Here is a 21,172-nt window from a genome sequence, read left to right on the forward strand (position 1 = left end):
GACTCTGAAGCAGAGGAAGAGGAGGGCAAATTGAGATGCAGGGTGACATGTCTCAAAGAACTCCAGTTACTGCACAATCTGAGTAACCTCTCACTTATTTGAGAAGTGTCCCTGTGGATGTTTGACCTCAGGTAACTCTTAGGTCTCACTTCCATTTATCGAAGGATTCACTCTGGCGATGGATCTTCTGCAGTTTAATTTATGGAATAAAGACCCTCTAAATGGAACATTGAGGGTGCTCCTGCCGGCATTGGTACTCTTTGTGGGAAGTCGACAGGAGCCTTTTTCCTATTGACCTCCCATTGTGGAGACGATGCCAAGCTTGGCTTAAGGTATGTTGACACCAGCTACATTATATACGTAAGGAGAAAGGAGCTTAGGAAGAGAGTACGATACAGGAGCGAAAACGGTGTCTCTCACAACAGCATCTGACTTTGCAGCAGCACCAAGGCATAATGATTAGCAGTATGAACAGAAGACTAAGTTACCATTCAACAGATTTAGACAATTGATACAGCCTTAAATTAGGCTATAGATGCAGATAGCATATTCCACAGCAGCACTATCAGTCTTATAGGGAGCTAAACATGAGTTTGACTGTAACAGATCTTAATACATTCAGAGATACACTTTAATAACCCGTTTTGAAATTACCAACACTTTGTTTTTGTCTGTGATCAGGGTTCCCTCTAGTGTGTGTGCCTGTACAAAAAATGTTATTCCCTCCCATCTCATCAGCAGAACCAGATGGCAGCAATCAGCTTCCACGAGGTGGAAGGTAAGCCAGTGGCAGTGGGTGGAAGTGTGAGGGGCCAGGGTCATGTGGCAGCTCCCAGAGCTGCAGCTGCAGCAGTGGCCAGATCTGGGAGCCATGTGGCGATGGATGGGGCTGGTCCTGGAAGCGGGGGCCGTGTGACAGCAGATTGCGCTGGTCCTGGAGCCAGAGGCTGCGTGGCGGCAAATGGGGCTGATGCTGGAACTTAGGCCACATGGCGGCAGCCAGAACTGGGGACAGTATGGCGATGGACAGGGCCAGTCCTGGAGCTAGGGCCTTGTGACGGGAGACAGGGCTGGTTCCAGAGTTCAGGCCACATGACTGTGGATGGGGCCGGTCTCAGGGCCAGGAGCAAGCAGGAGTGAGCACAGCAGCATTTGGTCAGTAAAAAAAGGGATTAACTTGAGCTGAGCTCCCCCGCGCCATGCATGATTGCTTCAAGTAAGAGCTGTACGAATAGCTGTAACAGCTGTTTGGGAGACAGGTAAGGAGAATGCTGTTGGGAAGGTTGGTCTCCATGAATCAAACCCTTCTTCTAACTACTTTCTTATTTTGTTAGTTAACTTTACTTTCTTGTTTAAAACACTAATCCTTGAGAAATGCCTCCCTATTGACTGGGGGCACAAAGATCACTGCAGTAGACTGCAATGGAGAGTACAAAATCTTTTGGAAACTGCTTTCCAAACAACATGTGGCACGATCCCCAGCTCACAACAGCCAAGCAGAAGGGAGCTCATGTCTATTCGGGCATCCATGGCAAAATAACTGTGTTTCTTTCTGGGCTAATGGAGCTAATTTCATAAATGGAGCCATCTCCTTACCATCACTGTGTGTGGTCCGCTGCAAGTGATGTTGATGACAGCGGAAGGAGAGGACAGAAGATCCTACATAGCCGACCATTGGGAAGAAAATAAACGTAAAAATAGGACACTGATAGCTATTATTGGTTTCAAATATGTGGTAATCACAGCAGTGAGTCTCTTTAGAATCAGCAGAAAACCCTATCTCACGCAGTGGCTCCCTCTAAGGTTTTCCATCCATGAGGCGAATGAGTTTTGTCTCATTCTGTTTTGTGCAATGGAGAGTGTATCCTACACAAGCTCAGAAATGTTAGTCTGAAAGGCCAATTAACATAGTACTCTGAAAGGAGAGCCAGATTTAATTAAGTAGGGATGAAGTCTAACTGGAGGAGGTCTAGCAGAGGGCTATAAATAGAGGAAGTTGGCTAGTGAAAATTTTGCATTATTAACTTTTTTTATTTGACTTCATATTAAGCAAACATTTAAGGTCATGCACATTAATTATCCCTTGTTTTAGTATTTTTTCTCCCATAGCATTTCAAAAAATATATAAAAGATATATGTTAATAACTTGGGTGCCACGGTGGCACACATCTGATCAAGTGCACATGACCTCAATACTGGTGCACAAGACAAAACTTTTTCTGCTCATGTTTGGAAAATCTTAGAGGAAAATCTTAGACTCTCTGTGATGGATACAAATAGTTTAGGAGATCTTCTAAAAGGTATGATCATATCTAAGTTAGAGATGTAAAATCCTGTTTAATTGGCTAATGGTTAAAATTGCTTAACCTGTTTAACTGATTAAAGGGGAGGGAGGAGAACGAGTCTTGCTGGAACACCTTCCTGTCCATGGCAAGTGGGGAGCTGCTCTAGCCCTCACCAGTTAACCGTGAGACTTACTGGTATAGATTAAGGATAAGGCTTACCAGTTAAACCTTCAATTTCCTAATCTAAGTAAAAATGTTAAATGCCCTCCTCTCATTTAGAGTATGGAATATGTCTTCTGGATTAGTCCAATGTGGTTTTGGGACTAAAAAGGTTTAAATAAAGGTTTAAATAAAATTCTGATAACTTAGTTAAAAATATTGGACATGCTGATAGTGATAAACTTTCTCTGGTGAGTACCATAAATAGAGGGTCTGCCATTAAAACTTTCAATTATCCACCCCTTCAGACAGAGACGATAGCTACAAGGAAGACTGCCTTCATGATAAATCTAACAAAGAACACACAGCCAATGGCTTAAAAGGACGCCTTTTAAGGCAACTAAGGACTAGGTTTAGGTCCCAGTTAGGCACAGAATCTTTTATTTGTAGGGAAAGATTTGACAAACCTCTAGCTGGGTGATCAAAGAGCAAAATATCCCCTATTGGTTTGCGAAAAACTATTATTGCCATTAAAGGTGTCCTAATGGAATTCATGAAAACACCCAATATTTACAATTTCAACAGGTAATCCAATACTGGGAAGAAAATGAAATCTAAAAACTGCTACAAAGACAACAATATATCTATTTCTGAAGGTAAAGTTTCTTGTAATTCTTTTCTAAACTTGTCTTGGCCACACTGGTGCACTGAATAGGATACTGGCCTGATCTTGTTGAGAACTTTTACAAGTAATGGTGTTTTTGGATATGCGTATATGAGATGAAAAAAGCATCTTCTAGGGACGGGGGGAATCAAGACTACCTCTGGACTGATAACTGATGGACTTTGTGTTGGCCATTGTGGCAAACAGATTGACCTCCGGGAACCCCCAAGTTAAGAATATCTTGAGGAGAACTTGAGAGTTCTGTTCCCACTATAATTTAGAAAGAAATTGCTGCTGAGATTGTCTGGTGTAGTATCTGGTGTTGGTCATCTTCCTTTCCAAGTGCAAACTAATGGTTCTTATCAGCTTCTTGTAACTATTTAGTCTTTAGGTGCTACTAGACTGTTGTTTTTTTAATGTTTTTCCTGTTACAGACTAGCTCGGCTATCCCTCTGAAGCTTATCTACTCACTGTCTCTTTCCTCCCCCCCCCCCCCTTATTTATTTTTTAATCTGGACTTCCAACACTCCTGTCATCTGAAGAAGTGGGTAGTGCCCACGAAAGCTCATGATACCATCTACATGTTCTGTTAGTCTTTAAGGTGGTACTAGACTATTTGTGGGTTTTTTAGGGTTTTTTGATGTTCTAGTATCTGGCAGAGATATGAAGCTGAGATGATTATCAGTTTGACTATGCACCAATTTCAGAGTTTTATTGCTCTGGCACTGGAAGATGGGGAAGAGTCTCTGCTGTTTCCTGGGCATTGATATAAATTCGTAAAACACTGTCATTATCTTCATTGATTTGATCTGTTTAAAGGTTAAAAAAAGCTCAGGCAAACATTTTTGACTAGTCTCAATTCCAGACCACTGAGTCGTAGTAGCAATCTGCCCTGATCTTGTAAGGTTTTAGATATATCCCCCAACTCCAAAATAAAGTGTCTTATGTCCTCTCTACAAGAGGGAGATTCTGGAAGAAAGTCACAACTGCACAGATTTTCATCAGGGCTTTCCACCAGTTGAGTGTCTGTAGAAAACACTGGGAAACAGACAACTATCTGCTTAGACGGTGCTTTCTCAGTTTGTAAACCATTTAAAGCCATCCATACAGATCTCAAGATGTAACCTAGCATGCCTGCTCTATGAAGATGCAAGCTGACGTGTCCCAACAGTTGAAGACAATATTTTATTGTTTAAGAACAGCTCAGATTCCTTGAGAGGAGATTCACTACTGGGGAGAAAATACACTCTGCCTGTCAGTGAATCCAAGGAAACTCCTATAATGTTTAGATTGAGTCAAAATGGATTGTGAGATTTATTTGAAGGCCCAGGCTGTGAAAAAGAACGTATCTGCAGTGTTATCAACATTTCATGATACAATCTACCCAGGATCAACTAATCTTCCAGATTCTGGAAAACTATAATAACCAATTGACAACTAATGCCAGAGTCTTTGAGAAGGACTTTGGGGCAGAAGATAGGTTGAAAGGGAGCAGCTTGTATTGGTAGTGCTCACTGTTTATTAGAAAACAAACAAAATTTTGTGTAAAGGATAAATTGATACATATGAGTCTTGCAGACTAATAGTCATGAACTAATCTCCTAATTCTAAGAAAGGAACTATTGCTGGAGGAATCACCATTCCCCTACGCTGTATAGGAACTGATTTTAGTGTTCCTAAACATAGAAGTGAGGCAGCCTCTTAAACCAATAACTGATCACGAGAAAGGTCCCTGAAGAGCAACGTGGAGGGGAAATGGGTAAGACAGATAGAGTTGAAATGGATAGTGTAACCAGAAGTTATGGCTTCCAAATTTTATGGTTTGCCAGTCTTAGCACACTCCATAAGAGCTTTCTTGACCAGAATGGCAATCTTCATGTGTGTGAAGATGTATGTGTAAAAGATCTAGGAGTTTACAGTTGGACTTCTGAACCTCCTCTAAGGGAATGTGTAGCAAGAATTTGCTTCATCAGTTCTTGAAACTGCCTTAAGTCATCAGCCATTGAAGATGGTGGAGGCATCAAAGTTTCATTAGATGATAAGGAAGCAATGTTAGTAAGATGTGACACCTCTTTATCCACCCTTGTTTCTTGCTCCTCCAACATCTCCTTCTTTGACATAGGTAATGATAGCGGATACTGAAGAGTGTTCCTCCAGCAGTATGGAGACTTAGTTGCAAATTGTCAATGACAGAATGCCTATAGATCCCAGCAAGGCCATTGAGAGGAGCCACATGGCATAGGTAGAGGCATTTATCTGTGTTCCCACCATGGGTGTATCATTTGAGATCTATCCTCCTGTAATGTGACAGTGCAGGAGGGAGAGCAATGTGACCTAAAATACCTATGGGAATCCTGATGACTATGTGAGAGTCTGAGATCTTACATGTGCCAAGGGAAAGGGGGGAGGGGAATAGCTGTTCAAAGTAGGCCAGATAAAAAGAATCAGTGACCAAGAGTATCTTGAGGCTGATACAGTCCATTCATTAACAGAGGAGACTAAATTTTTGCCGGTCTAAAGGTATCAAAGACTGGGTTGAGTGAGAATCTATGCAGTATGGATTCAGTACCAATGTAATTGGCACCAAGTGCTTGGTGTGGGATTGAGTAGCCTCAATCTGTAAACTGTAGGTATATAAGCATTCCTGGCTACCATTCACTTTCTAGTTACCCGTACCTATTGTTATTCGGAGATGGGCTTAGCCTTTTTTCAGCTGCATCTCTGCCACCCTAGGGAACACAGTATTGACTTTGGCTTACATGACTGACTCCTCTTCGCCTTTGTGATACAGGCTTCATTGGATGGAACATTTCTTGAAACCTGAGATCTCTGTAGTCAGATTATGTGTTGGCAACAGGCTTTCTTGGAGATATACTCCTCGCCTCCTTCTGCTTAGAGGCAGATACTGAAGCTTATCTCAGGTGACCAAGATATAGATGTGGATATGGCAATAGTGATACACCAAGTGGTCTATGTACCTAGTATACCTGGATACAAAACTAGTCATAAAGATTGCTCCATGAACAGAAGTCTAAAATTGGTTTCCCAATTTTTTGGGAATCCACCACTGAAGGAAGTGCAGATTTTGCACATACTAGTGACATGAGCAACACACAAACAGTAAAGGCACTGGGAATGCCAGACACTGACTAGGGATGTTAGATAGCATGAATTCTTAGTGGTTACTCAACTATTCTAAAGTCTCCGGGGATGGGACCAGAAGCCAGTGTAATCCGGCCTCACTCCCAGGGAGCTTCCTGCCACCCTGTATTGCTGCCTCTATCATAACCACCATCTCATGTTGACTGCGGTTAAGAAGGAACTGAGGACAATTTGCCTTTGCAGCTTTAGATAGCATTAGTATAGAGCATAAACAAGTGTGGGGCACATGGGTGGGTCCACTGGGCACAGCCACCAAAAATCTCCCATCTAAGGTACCAGGCACAGGTGCCCCTGAAGTGAAACACCCACAGAGATACTACTAAGAGAAGAACAAGTTTTTAAAAGTTACATTGAAGGGATGAGTGGAGGAGGAGAGCTATGCATATGAAAAAAATAAAAGGTGTTTGCAGATAAAAACAGACTATTTTGCCTTTGTCTAAAGGACATATATTTGTGTATATATTCTCTTCATGTGCACACAGATCTAATTGCCCAGATTAGTCTGGGATTAGAAGCCCCGAACAGTATGATTTTTTTAAAGTAAATTATTTTATATTTAGGAAACTGATGATTTTGAAGTGAAAAATAAAACATTTCTAAAGTAGTACTATATACTTCTCTAGAATATGTTAGCAACAAATTTCAAAATGCTTTCAGAAGTTAATCTACAAAACCCCTGCAAGTAGGTTTTTCAGAGAGGGAAATTGAAACATGAGGTTACAGGACTCAAAAAAGTCAATATTTGGAAGCAATTCTAAGAAGACTGATCTCCAGTCATCTAAGCAGACAACCATACATTTAAAACACAATAAAGAGATACAATAGATTAAATAAAAATAGCTTACATCTTTTGGAGATGGAATCAAAGCCTATTACTTAGACAAGTGATAAGCCTATTACTTAGCCAAGTGATTATATTTACCCTGGGAGCTCTGGGAGGACTCTGTAGAAGAGGAGCTGCTATCAGTGTAGCTCTGAGGTTCTTCTTTCACTTCTGGAAGAGAAGCATTTCCTGCCTCTGCCACTCTGGATGCCTGCTGCAATGTTTCAGTTACCAACTGCCTTGTCTGCTCACTCACAACCGTAGCTTGAAATGTCACTGGCTTTGGTTTTATGAGAACCTAATAGAAAAAACAATCACTCTATTTATAGTAAGTAGTAACAGAAATGTAGCCGTGTTAGTCTGGTGTAGCTGAAGCAAAATGCAGGACTATGTAGCACTTTAAAGACTAACAAGATGGTTTATTAGATGATGAGCTTTCGTGGGCCAGACCCACTTACTCAGATCAAATAGTGGAAGAAAATAGTCACAACCATATATACCAAAGGATACAATTTAAAAAAATGAACACATATGAAAAGGTCAAATCACATTTCAGAACAGAAGGGGGATGCGGGGGGAGGGGAGGGAAGGAAGGAAGGAAGGTAAGTGTCTGTGAGTTAATGATATTAGAGGTGGGGAAAGGTAGATATGTGATTTGTCCTTTTCATATGTGTTCATTTTTTTTAATTGTATCCTTTGGTATATATGGTTGTGTCAATTTTCTTCCACTATTTGATCTGAGGAAGTGGGTCTGGCCCACGAAAGCTCATCATCTAATAAACCATCTTGTTAGTCTTTTAAGTGCTACATAGTCCTGCATTTTATTTATAGTAAGAGCACCCAGGAAAGAACCAGACCCTTCTCAAAGAGTTTCTTGAGCTTCAGTTGAACACAATCTCTTGATATGTAATCAAGGCAGAATATACAACCCCTACATAATCCATGCGCGGTCCGGCAGACTACGGCTAGAAAAGTTCTCCGATCTGCAGCGCCGGGACAAGCCCGACACCTACAGTGGAGCACCCACAGGACACTGCTTGAAGAAGAACTATATAAGTTATGGTCTATTCTGAAGGTTACAAGCTACTGATTATTATAATGTAAGGAACTAATCCAGTAAAGATTAGTTTAACTCACAGGTGATTTATGGGATGGGGCACTAATTTATTTAGACATACAACAGGCTTTTCTAGTACTGACCACTTCAGATAGATTCAGAAGATTCTGAAAGCCTGAATCTTTTTCTTTCTTTCATCTATACAAGATTAAACTTGAACTCTGTTTAAACCTGGAGTGCCCAGAATTCAATAACATAGGGGGCAGAGGGCTAACATACTACCCTTTTAACTCTCCAGCCTAGAATTTATGCCTAAAATTAGAGTATGCTCTTAAAAGCTCAGGCACCTAGTGACCATATTACATGGCTATTTACTACAGTTGTCAATCTGTACTCAGTGACACGAGGATCAGATCTGCAGGAGTCAGGACTACAATTCTTTATAAGTATTGAAGCTTGCAAGGACCCTGCCTATTTTGTACATGGCTCAAGCCACAGCTATTAAGCCATCAATTTTATGACCACTAAATTCATAAATAAAAATAACAAAAAAGTATAAAACTATTTTATATACTGTGAAGATAGGTGCCATAAATCCCTATGTCTAACCATCATAGCTGATTGTTTTGAACAGGCTCTGGCAGACAAAAGGAAAATAAGAATTTCAGTATCAGAACTAACAGTCTAATTTGATATCCTGTTGATGCCAGATGCTTCGAAGTCACTCCAAGGAGCATGTTCCTCTCTGCTTCTTCCTTCTCCTTCAGGTTGTCAGATTATGGAGGGATTCCTCCCATCTTTCATGGGTCCAAGCCCTGTTATGTATTTTCTTTAGGCTACAGCTGAAAACAGTAGCTTCCCTTCAGGAATACAAGTAGCTCTGAAGAATGAGGTGATTTTTATTCTATAATCTTACACATGCTATTTTAGCCATATATGATTTGCCTTACTATTCTGAAGTAACTACGAGTAGTCCTGTGGCAGGTTAGAGACTAATAGATATATATGATCACCGGAATTCTACAAAGGAATTTTACCACCCAATTACAGAGAGAGATTGCTGAACTGGAATTCATTTATAAATATGACACTGTCAACCTAGTCTTGAATAAAGATATTAACTGGTTAACGCATTACTAAGCCAATTTTCCCCACCTTTGACATTCACATTTTCATATCAAGAGCTATGAATGGAACACATCCAGCCTACTTAATTAGCTTCACTTACATGGGTCCTAAAATTGACAGGTAACTACTTTTATTTCCACTCCAATTCATCTGATGAAGAGGGTTTTATCCATGAAAGCTCATGAGTATATATTTGTTAGCCTCTAAGGTGCCACAAGACTTACCTGTTTTTGAAGTCACACGAAAACTAGCTCCCAGACTTTTTACTCTGAAGTAGTAAATTCCACAGGCTAACAACAGATTGACTAAGAAGTATGTCCTTTAATGTTTAAAATGTGTTCCTTTTAATTTCATCATGCAAAATAGAACAATGAATAGTGCCTGACTGGCCTTCTCTATAAATTTCTACCACATAGCTATATCTCAGTCCTTTCAATTGCTCCTCATATGGAATAACCTTCCCTTCCATACCTGTAATCCTCTCTCCTCCTCATTATAGCTTCAGACCTTATGTGCTTTTGGGGACCTTTGTTGCACAGAACAAACTGTATAAATCAACTGTATAAATCTTCCTGAATTCTTCAATCTTAAAATATTCCGCTTGAGTTTTACAAATACAACTCTCACCTTTGAGGCCAGGGCCTGGGCTTCGTCCCCTGGAAAGCAATGTGCTTACACACATCTATACTCAGTATTAATGGAGCACAAACTACCAATCTACATTAGGCTTCAGGCAGAGACCTACTTCATGAAGTACATAAGATACACGTTACTATAACCAATCAATTTCATTCTTTCATCAAAAGCTCTGAAGTATAAAGCACTGTTAACACCTTGAAGATCTGTTTCTCTTTTTACAGAAATCTAAGTATCTACTGTATTTGACAGAGTTTGCACGTGTGTCTATCTGAATCTGTTCAAGAACTCCTCCTAAAACAGTATGAGCTAGGACCACCACAATTTGTACAGTTTCCTCTTATCATACCTTACAGCAAGATAAGGGTTTGGTCGTGCGTGGGAAGGGGAAGTGGGTGTTTGTATAGGGATGCATAAAAATAATTCCTACTAAACAGTAAGAGCTAGGACAACCACGTTTGCTATGCAAGGTAAGGGTTTGGTTGTGGGGAGGGGAGAACGGAGCTGAAGTTTCCACCCCACCTCGCCCCTGATTCGTACAAGGAAGCATAAAATCATACAGAAAAAGGAAAGAATCACCAGACAGGTGAAAGGAGCTGGCTAGCGGTACCCCCACCCATCTGGGACTGCCCCATCCCCGAGCCTCTCATCCCCCACGGGCCTTGAGGGAGGGTGGGGCTGCAACTCCCCACTACACTGATTTGTACGGGAATATTGCTGGCTGTTCCCCTTCCTCAGGGAGAGAGTAGAAGTGCACAGTTTGCTCTATTCCTCAATATGGCTGGGGAGTGCATGGGCAGACAAACATGGATCTGCTGCAGCTGGGGACATATACCACTTCCCTGGCAGTGCCTGCTGGAGATGCAGTGGCCATAGAGAGGCACTTCTCACCTGGCCCCAACCTGCTGCAGTGAGAGAGGCATGGGTAGTTCTCTCTCCCTGGGGAAGCCTGCATACTGCACCCTTCATCCCCAGGTCCATCATAGAGCAACGATTTAAATACAGAAAAACAAAAATTAATTAAGGAGTCCTTTCTGTACCTGTGTTTTGCCTTGTTGCCCATAAACAATTTTGGTTGGGATGATTTTGGTGGCTGGCTGGACAGCAGATCCTATTCCTTTTGGCTGCGTGACAATCATTTTTGTGATGGGCCGGGTTGCAGTGATGATGGCAGGTTTTGCTCCTGCTGGCACTGCTTGAATAGTTTTCTCTCCCTGAAGTAAAAGCAAAATGTACACGTTAACTTGCAATGTAATTTTTTCAGTAATATAGAACACTTATCTAAACATATATGAAGTTCATATAAGATTCAGTACCTTGGCTGTATCCATATCATATCCGTGTGATACGTCAACCAATTCCTTTCATCATCAGGTTGGTTTCAAGGAGTAGGTATATTTAATAAGTAGTAAATTCAAAACCCAAACACAAAAATACCTACTCATTTAACCTTACTATATAAAGAAGACGACGACAATGGAAAGACTGGCAAGAGTTTATGTGGTTTTAAGAAAAACTTCCTCTAGGAAAGTAGAATTGTACAAGATATTTAAAGTTATACTCAAAATTTTTAAGAGTTGCTCTTAGTCAGTAGTGATGTCTTAGACCAGAGGTGGGCAAAATGGCCTTCGTGGGTTGATCCGGCCCGCAGAACCCCTGCTACTCCCCCGGCACAGGCCTTAATGAAATTTCCTCCTGTCCTGCGAGGAGCACACAGCACTTCAAAGTGCTACACACTCCTTGCAAAGCAGGAGGAGATAGCATACGCTCCCCCGCCCCAAGCCCTGATTGGCCAGGGGGCGGGGGAGCTGCATGAAGTTTCTTCTGCTCTTGTCCTCCCTCTCCCATGCCCTACGAGGAGCACATGGCACTTCAAAGTGCCACATGCTCCTCAGAGGGCGGGAGGAGGCTTCACGTGCTCTCCCCCACCACCAGGCCAATCAGCTTTTCATCCTAATTCAGGATTGCCCTGAAAATCTAAGTTATGTGTACCCTTCTAACAGATCTACAGATGGATATAAAATTTTACAAACTATGTTATATATGCAGAACATTTGAAAAAGGCCCCTCCCTTCACACTGGATGAGAGAATCCCATTCTCACATTAAAAGAACTGGTATAAGAACCCAGTCATTTTGTATGGCTTCACCCTTTATGGATCAGACAGTCTCTGTCAGACAGCTGGACAGGGAACACAAAGAAGGAGAAGATATGAGGCTTTAACCAACTTTAACAGGCCATTTTGAGCCCCCTTTGTGTTAACTACTTTAGTCCCACAGAGCATACTTGCCCTTCAATCATCCCTGACCTAGGCCCACGTTGTATCTACTAGACAGCTACTGGGAGTTCTTCTAGGAACTAAGTTCATAACAAACAGAGGATGGCAGAAAGCAATGCATACCCTTCATTTGTTTATGGATTTTAAACTTAACACTTTTGCTTACCCCGGCATTTAACAATGTTGTAACAACATTTTTGCCTGGAAGTCCTTGAATAGTTGTTCCTTTTCCAGTAGTCTTTTGCACCACAATCACATTAGGCTTGGATGTCATTGGGATTGTAGTAATTTTGGTTGTAGTTCCTTAAAGCAAGTGGGAAGAGAGAGGCCTTGGTTAAAAGTGATGATACTGTTATTTTATGTATATATTTCATATAACTCTAGAATCTTTATAAAAATCCATTGAGTCCAGCATAAAGATGATAAGTATGGCTCCTGATTTTCAGTTTTAACTAGTAAACACTCTGGATACAAAAAAAATAAAGAGGCAAAGAAGTGTTTATCCAATAAACACAGGAAAAACTCCAGAAATGGGGTATGTAACAACTTGTCCTATATAAGGGATATGACTTCTAAAGCATGTTAATATGGTGTTCGTTATATGGTCCATGTAGACCCTACTGGTGTCCATTAAAGGTTTTTCAATGTGTTTAAATACAGTGCTACTATGTTAAAGTACGCTAGTGGACATTACAAAGATTCACTACTCGTTACATGTGTACAAATAGCAAGTCCCCAGTCTCCCTGATTTGGGGAAAAATACTTGAAAATTGCTAAACATAAACCCTGAAAAATGAAATTGATAAAATTCTCAAAAACAGAAGCCCTAAAAATAATCCTAACATCATGGCAGGTTTAAATGCAACTGAAAAAACTTGGCTGAAGAGAGAACATTTAATGCCTGGCCTGAAGTCAAGCATGTAGGGTGCACATCAGCAACAGATGTTATATGGGAAGAACAGAGCTCAACAGTTTTTATGGCCAACACAAACCAAAGGGCAATTTCTGAAAAGCTGTCATGGAAGGTACAGGTACAAATATTATGGTTGAATGCACTTATCTTTGAGATATTGTGCAAATGTACAGATTATCTCTGGCCTTCAGGATTGCAAATTATGGGCACCCCTGTGCTAAAAGGAAGATGTCTATCAAGTAAATTACTTCAATGAGAAATAAAGATGGAATTGCTTGATTTATGGTTTGTAACCTGCACCAGACTTTGCAAGAGAAAAATCTTGAGAATTTATATCTTATAAAAGGGAGGTTTCCCATTTGATAAAAAACTGTTCATATGCTGAGAACACATTAACACGATATTTATCACTATTTCCATAAAGAGATGCCAGATTTCTTTTATAGCTAATGTGTGGGAATATAGAATTCTGTTAGTTGAATTATAAGACAATTTTCTGGTTTCTTTCACAGCATTATTTAAAAAAAAAATCCTCTTTCCTTTTGAAGTCCAAAGTTCAGATGACATTTTTCTACCGATAAACTTGCTGTTCTTCCCTTCTACCATATAACTACTTGTCTTTCGTGGTTTCTTGTTTATTTACGACCCTTCTGAACCAATCCTCACAATGGCTAACAGAACATACAAGTCACCAGTGGTATCAATCTGCCCATTATAGTTCCTATTATCTGTAATGAGATTATACCTAGCAGCTCAAGTGCCAACAAAAAATCTTGGTCATCAACTTCAACCCATCATTGATGTCTGGCAGCTATTTCATAACACATTTGAAATTTAAAAATACATTTAATTTTGAACCAATTTTGAGAAAAGGAAATAATTCTCCCAGTTGTAACTTGTTATGAACCCTTTATGAATACTTCACTGAGTGGAAAGATTACTTAGAAGCTCTGCTCAAATCCTGCATTGTTTTAAACACATCATACTACATTCCCTTGAAATAAAGGCCAACTACTGATCTCAGGTGCACAGATTGGTATGCAAAGACATTCATGCATATGCCATTTCTATGAAACCTCCACTAGATCGAGAAGTCTTATCAATAACACTGCAGAGATGCTCTCTGCAGGCTAAAAAAACCCTAATATTTTTATTCCATCCTAATTTTCAAGGAAACTGATAACTGATTTAATCCTTCCTATCTTCTACAATCATACCAATCATTTTTCCACTCATCCATATTTCTTCTCATTTCCCAGGCTCCTTTTACATTATGATGCTAAGAATTTGCTTCCTTCTTAAATTTTAGGCGTGCCCTAACCTACGACAATATCTTCTCCCATTCAACATCTTGTCTTTCTTTCTCATTCCTCTCTTATCAATCAGCCATTTCTGACATGCATAAAGGAGAATAACTTTTCAAAAAATTGGTTCTAAACACAAAAAATATTTTCAAACATATAACAAACCTTGTCTGTGCACCCAGAGAGAAATTTAATGTGAGACCTAATATATCTCTGAGTGTCTTCAGAAGTTTTGTATCTCAGTAAAGGTTTTTTATCAATACACCTACCAGAAACAATATTACTGCTTATAATCTTGCCTCCCAGTGTAGCCAGCGATTTCGGCACTACCGTAATGATGCTGCCACTGGTAGTTTTCACATAAGTGGCAGCACCTGGAGTTCCAGCCATTCGAGCCCCTATGGAAGGGCTTACCGTTGGACGAGTATATGTTGCTTGTGTTCCTATTTCAAAGTAAAATCATAAAAAAAGGCTTGCAATTAAAATATGAAATACTTAGTATCGCAAATTGCAAAAGGTTTAGATCAAAGAAAAGTATTTAGCTCCATTAAAGAGACTGAATATAGAAACACAGGTGAGGAAAGGACCTCTCCTGGGACATCAAGGCCAGTTCATTGCTACCACAGGAAAACCCACAATACAATCCTATTAATCAAACTCCATTTTAAACCTATAGGTTTTTTGCCCCACTATTCCTATTGGGAAGCTGTTTCAGAATCTCACTCTTCTGGTGAAATCATCTTCTAATTTCTAGTCTAAATTAATTCATGGTGAATTTATATCCATTTGTTCTTGTACAAACATTGTCATTTATCTTCAACAGCTATTCTCCCTCTCTGCTGTTACCCTCTGATGCATTCATAGTCAGCAATCATATCCCCATTCAGCCTTTGATTAGATTCAGTGCAATTTATCATTATCCTTTAAGATCCTTCAACTAGTTTTCAGTCTACACCACAAAGTTCAAATACATAACAATTTAAATTAAACATTTCATAAGGCACTGTCTCAAATGCTTTATCACCTTTCAAGTTAAAACTATTCTAGTTGGTAAAGGATTTGCTCTTCAGAAACTGATATCCTTTACATTCATGGCTCAGCTGTTCACAAGGGGTTTAGATTCTCCCTCAATGTTTGTTCTTTATTTTAGAACAGGCGAAAGTGTGATTTATTAGACATAGTTTGATAGAACTGATTTCTTCCTCTTTAAGAAGTCTGGGAAGAGAGCACATATATCAACTAAAGTGGCTTAACAGAATTAACGTCCAGCCTAAATTTTATTTTGTGAAAGTTATACTATCAGGGCACGTCTAGACTACATCCCTCTTTTGAAAAAGGGATGTAAATTAGACAGATTGAAATTGCAAATGAAGCCGGGATTTGAATTTCCCGCACTTCATTTGCATGATGGCGGCCGCACGTTATTCCGAACAAGGGCTTTTCGAAAGTGAAACCACTGTTTAGACACAGTTCTCTAAAAAAACAAACAAACCAACAACAACCCTTTTTCGAAAGATCCTGTACTGCTAGTCTAGATGGCTGTTTCACTTTCGAAAAGCCCTTTTTCGAAAGAATGTGCGGCCGCCATTATGCAAATGAAGGGTACATAAGAACATAAGAATAGCCATACTGGGTCAGACCAAAAGTCCATCTAGCTCACTATCCTGCCTGCTGACAGTAGCCAATGCCCCAGAGAGAGGGAACACAACAGATAATCATCACATGATCCCTCTCCTGTCACCCATTTCCAGACAAACAAAGGCTAGGGACACCATTCCTACCAATCCTGGCTCATAGCCATTGATGGACCTAACCTCCATGAATCTATCTAGCTCTTTTTTGAATCCTGTTAAAGTCCTAGTCTTCACTACATCCTCTGGCAAGGAGTTCCAAAGGCTGACTGTGCGCCGAGTGAAGAAAAACTTGCTTTTGTTTGTTTTAAATCTGCAGCCTATTAATTTCATTTGGTGACCCCTAGTTCTTATATTGTGGGAATAAGTAAATCACTTTTCCTTATTTGCTTTTTCCACACCAGTCATGAGTTTATAGACCTCTATCAAATCCCCCCTCAGTCTCCTCTTTCCTAAGTTGGTTGAAAAGTCCAAGTCTTTTTAACCTCTCTTCATATGGGACCCGTTCCAAAACCCTAATCATTTTTATTGCCATTTTCTGAACCTTTTCCAATGCCAATAAATCTTTTTTGAGATGATGCGACCGCATCTGTACACAGTACTCAAGCTGTGGGTGAACCATGGTTTTATAAAGAGGCAATAAGATATTCTCTGTCTTATTCTATATCATCTATACCAGGCTAACTCTTATCCCTCCCAGAGAGGAATAAGGATCTTGCGCAAAAAACGGTTTTTGAGCAAAAAGGAAACGTCCACACTGCTTGCTTTTGTGCAAAAACCCCTTGCGCAAAAACGGCTCGAATAGATAATGTAAATGAAGCACGCTAAAATGCTAATCAGCGCTTCATTTGCATAGTCTCTGCTGGCAAAAGCCAGCAGCATAGACAAAGTCTAATTGTTCTTCTGCACATACTGTACACTAAGCACTATAGACCTCTTCTCCGTTACTAAAGACAATTATACAAAATAGCTAAATTTAATGGGGAAACCTACTATTCAAAACTGGCATGAAGAGAGAAAGTAAATGGCTAGTCAAGGTTTACCAATGAAACATTGGTAAACATCGGGGAAAAAAAACCTCACAAAAAGTTTATATTCCAAACACTAACTTTCACTTGTTTAAAATATATCAGGATAATGTTTTATCTGGTTAAAGAATTTAGAGTTGAATTGAAAAGCTAGGATAAACATTGAGTTATGCACAGATTTATACCACCTATCCCAACATATGTAGGGCACTCAGCAAAGCAATGAATTTTGACCAAACTTTAAAGACATTCAGGCTATGTCTAGACTGCAGGCTTTTTTCAGAAGAAGATTTTTTGGAAGAGATCTTCTGAAAAAACTTCGTCTGAGAGCGTCCACACTGCTCAAGTGCATCAAAAAAGTGACCTGCTTTTTCGAAAGATAGCGTCCATTCAGTGTGGATACTATCTTGCATTTAATCTGTGATTACTATGGACAGAGTGGCCACCAGAGCTTTTTCCTCTTCTTTCGAAAGAACACGCTCTTCCCTGTCCACACATGCCTTTTTTCCGAAAGAGCTCTTTCGGAAAAAGGCTTCTTCCTCGTAGGAAGAGGTTTACCAATGTCGGAAAAACCCCTCTGTTTTCGACTTTTTTTTCAAAAGAACGCGATTGCAGTATGGACTTAAGTGAAGTTTTTTTCGGAACAAACTCTGCAGTGTAGACATACCCTTATGAGTCTTGCCCCCCAAGTCTTCTCTAGACATCCAATACCAGCATAATAGATCAGTCTGTAAAATTACCAGCAGACACACTTCCTCTCTATATCAGTAAACACAAAGCATAGAGTTCAGCTATCTGGGTTCTATTCCTGGCTCCTCTATGCAATTACTGAGAGACCCTAAGCAAGTTAACTGTCTCTAAATTCCTCCATTCATAATACAGGAATAATTATATTTACCTACCTTTAAGGGTTGTTGAGAGGCTTAATTCATTGGTTTGTCATCCTTTAATACAAGGTGCTATAGAAGTGCAAAGTATCATCATCATTTTCAGTGATATTTCTCTCTCAACCAGTGGGAAAGGAATAATTATACTTATGTGTTCCAAGTCAAAGAGAGTACAAGAGAGATAGAAGACCACTCAATGGTAAACGCAAGAGTTTATAATACACGTTAAATTCTACGAGGATAAAAGTCCTAACCTACTATGTGACTATCAAAAGGTTTATGAATTTGCTGTTGTACCCTTTTTTTAATAAACCATGAACAAAATGTTATTTAACCTGTAAAACAGGGTTTATCATCAGTATTGGAAGGTTTACCCCTCCCTTCCCTTCTAAGAACAGTAACTTACCAGTGGGAGTAGTGACCAGTTTAGTTGTCATGATAGTCCCATTACTGCTAACCACCATAATAGGTGAATTGCTACTGCTGGGCAAAGTCGCTGTAACTGGTTTGGGTAGGATTTTACTGGGCTGCACTTGTTGAGTGATTATTTTAACACCTAGGAAAGGAAAAAGGTCACTTAACAAACAGACACAAAAAGTAACTTGCAGAAATGTTTTCCCAGACCAAACTTTAATGGGCAAGTAGCTGCACAAGGCTTTTATTTTTGAGCCAATCTATTTCTGATCCTTAAAATATTTACATTTTTTGCTAGCACCAAGACAACTACCACTTTCACTTTTCACGTGCTTTCTACCACTTCCTTACTACTCTGATCACCTCTGGTGCTTGGAACACCATTAAGTCACGGGATCTAGTACAGAGGTTTTTAACCTTCTTTGGTCCCAGAACAAACTATGCTAATCAATATCAAGTTGGTCCAAAATCAGTGAAATATTTAAAAAATGCATTCATACATTTGTCAGTTAAGTCTCTTCATTATCACATATTTTATTATGAATTGTTAAATTTCAATTTGATAATAAAAAAATAGATAAAATGAGAGTGCTGTGGGAGCAAGGGGGTGATAGTGACACTGGATTCAGGAGCTAGGTGTGAGGATCCTTCTGCCTCTCCTCCTGAACTCATCTCTTGAACTAGTGCTGTCTTGGAACTGTAATGGAATTTGGATGGGATGGAGCTGACCAGAGATAGTGTGAGGGAGTGTATAAGTCCCTTCTCTTCCATTCTAGCAGGCTCTTCTGTTCAGGAAGATTTGTCTTCTCTTTCCCACTCCTAACTTTGTGAGGCATGACCCAGCAAACATCTTTTTTCACTTTTGGGATACAACCAAAGGTTTCAAGAAATCATGATCTAGAAGTTAGACCAAGAGTGTATCCAAACCAAATGGGTCCTGAGTTCTAATCTGTGCTAAGCTATCTGATGCTCCTTGTGTCAATCCAGAGGGAAAACTAGATAAAAAGCAAAATTTCAGTTACAAATTATCTGACCTTTGCTTTCCAGAGCAAATAAGTATTAGTAGGTAAGGTAAAGGTGACTAAATGACTATTTTACAAGGTAATAACCAACTTGAGTTTAAAAACATAGTACAAGGCAAAGAATGAAGCAGAAGACAATGCAACTATTTAAAAATGTGAACTTTTGTACTTGCTATTCTTTCTGTATCAGTTCTTTGTATAGACCAGATGCAAAAAATGACAGTTGCCAATTAAGTTGTGAGCAATGACTTTAAGGTGGAGACATTTTATAGTGTTTCTTAATGGAGTTTCTATGAAGGGATGGTCTCATAATGCATGCGACATTTTATCACAGACTCCCACCATCACCCGGCAGCCTTTTTTTTTTTTTTTTTTTTTTTAAGTTTCTCTAACTAAAATGTTTAGAACTGAAAAAAGTACATGTTCCCTGAATTAATGCTGATTTCATGTGCATTAATATAAAACATACAAGGATAGAATAATACTCTGCACTTTTATAACACTTTCCCTAAAAATTTTAGAAGTGCTTTCAAACATTACTTCTGAACACCCCTTCAGGTAGGTATTAATAAACTAAACAAACAGATCAAACTGATGCATAGAGACCAAGCAACATGCTCAGAGTCAACTGAATTAATTAGAGCCAGCCACAGAACTGACTATACCAAAGGAATCAGTATTTGAAACAGAATCAGTCCAACTTTTAGTTCTAAGTACTGCATTTGCTATGACAAAAGTCAATGTTGCATTTTTGATTTTTGAATCCAATAATAGCTGTAAGAGATGGGTGGATGGATTACCTTTAGTTTAAGAGATATAGCTGAAATGTTACTGAATTGCCCAAATGTTAAATCTTCAAAAAAATTGGCTCATTCCATGTTGCCAACCACCCTATAATCTAGAAGGGGATGCTTATACTTTTGTAATCTCTAAAGTTAGGAATAAAACTTCCTACTTATTACGAGGTTCATTCTCTTTTCTGCCAGGAGAACAGAAAAAAATCAGAAGCACTTTTCCAGATGTGTAAACTAAAATTACTACCTCTACATCCTCTGTTAACCATTGTTTCTACTTTCAGAGCTACTGAAGTCAAAGAGGACTGCCTGCACTTTTCAGGGCAGAATTTGGCCCTTAACTCCTGTATGGCAGGTAGACTTCACTCATTACTAATATCGCACAAGACTGATTCCAGATACCTGATTCTTGTTTGATCTGAATGGTGGGCTTGATGCCAGCTGGCAACTGACATTGTTGTGGTTGCTGCTGATGTGCTATAGGAGAAGACTGTGATAGCTGCTGTTGGGTCTGCTGTATTTGATGCAATTGTTGTTTTGGGGTCTGCTGTTGTTGTTTGGGAAATTGTGTTAGAATCTGAGTTGGGGTTCCCACCAAGCTTTTTGGAGAAGGCAGTCTGGTGGAGGCAACTTTAATCGCTGATGTGGAGACACCTGTGAAAGACCAAACAAATGTACATTTAACAATGAAACAAGTGGACAAATTTCTGGTCTTTAAATACCATCCACTTTTCCACTGTGAAAAGCACATGTAAGCATGCATTGAATCTAAAAAGATGCAATGACATCTCTCAATTCCAAAGTGCCCAAATTCAGAGACAAAGAAACTTGTACATAAAAGTTATTCATGTGTCAGCAAAACATGATAAGATAGCTCAGTGGTTCTCAGCTAGGGGAACATGTATCCTTGGGAGGTATGCAGAGGTCTTCCAGGGTGTATGTACATCAACTTATCTTGCTATTTGCCTTCTTTTACAACAGGCTACA

At 39.6% G+C, this 21,172-nt stretch overlaps 1 protein-coding gene across 4 annotated transcripts in view; it reads right to left on the minus strand.

Annotated features, from left to right (window-relative positions):
* The window catches only part of EMSY (EMSY transcriptional repressor, BRCA2 interacting), a 60,418-nt gene that overhangs the window by 14,130 nt on the left and 25,116 nt on the right, over positions 1-21,172 (minus strand). For 2 of the 4 annotated variants that reach the window (XM_006133584.4, XM_006133583.4), the window contains exons 9-15: positions 20,588-20,839; positions 18,362-18,511; positions 14,679-14,852; positions 12,359-12,495; positions 10,955-11,128; positions 7,193-7,391; positions 1,597-1,659 (exon numbers count right to left, since the gene is read on the minus strand). In XM_006133584.4, coding sequence (XP_006133646.2) covers positions 1,597-1,659; positions 7,193-7,391; positions 10,955-11,128; positions 12,359-12,495; positions 14,679-14,852; positions 18,362-18,511; positions 20,588-20,839 — 1,149 coding nt within the window. The remainder of the gene's footprint in view (positions 1-1,596; positions 1,660-7,192; positions 7,392-10,954; positions 11,129-12,358; positions 12,496-14,678; positions 14,853-18,361; positions 18,512-20,587; positions 20,840-21,172) is intronic. The other 2 variants (XM_006133587.4, XM_006133585.4) reach the window with 1 other exon arrangement.

Source organism: Pelodiscus sinensis, chromosome 1 (assembly GCF_049634645.1).
Source record: "Pelodiscus sinensis isolate JC-2024 chromosome 1, ASM4963464v1, whole genome shotgun sequence".
In the NCBI taxonomy this organism is placed as follows: domain Eukaryota; kingdom Metazoa; phylum Chordata; order Testudines; family Trionychidae; genus Pelodiscus; species Pelodiscus sinensis.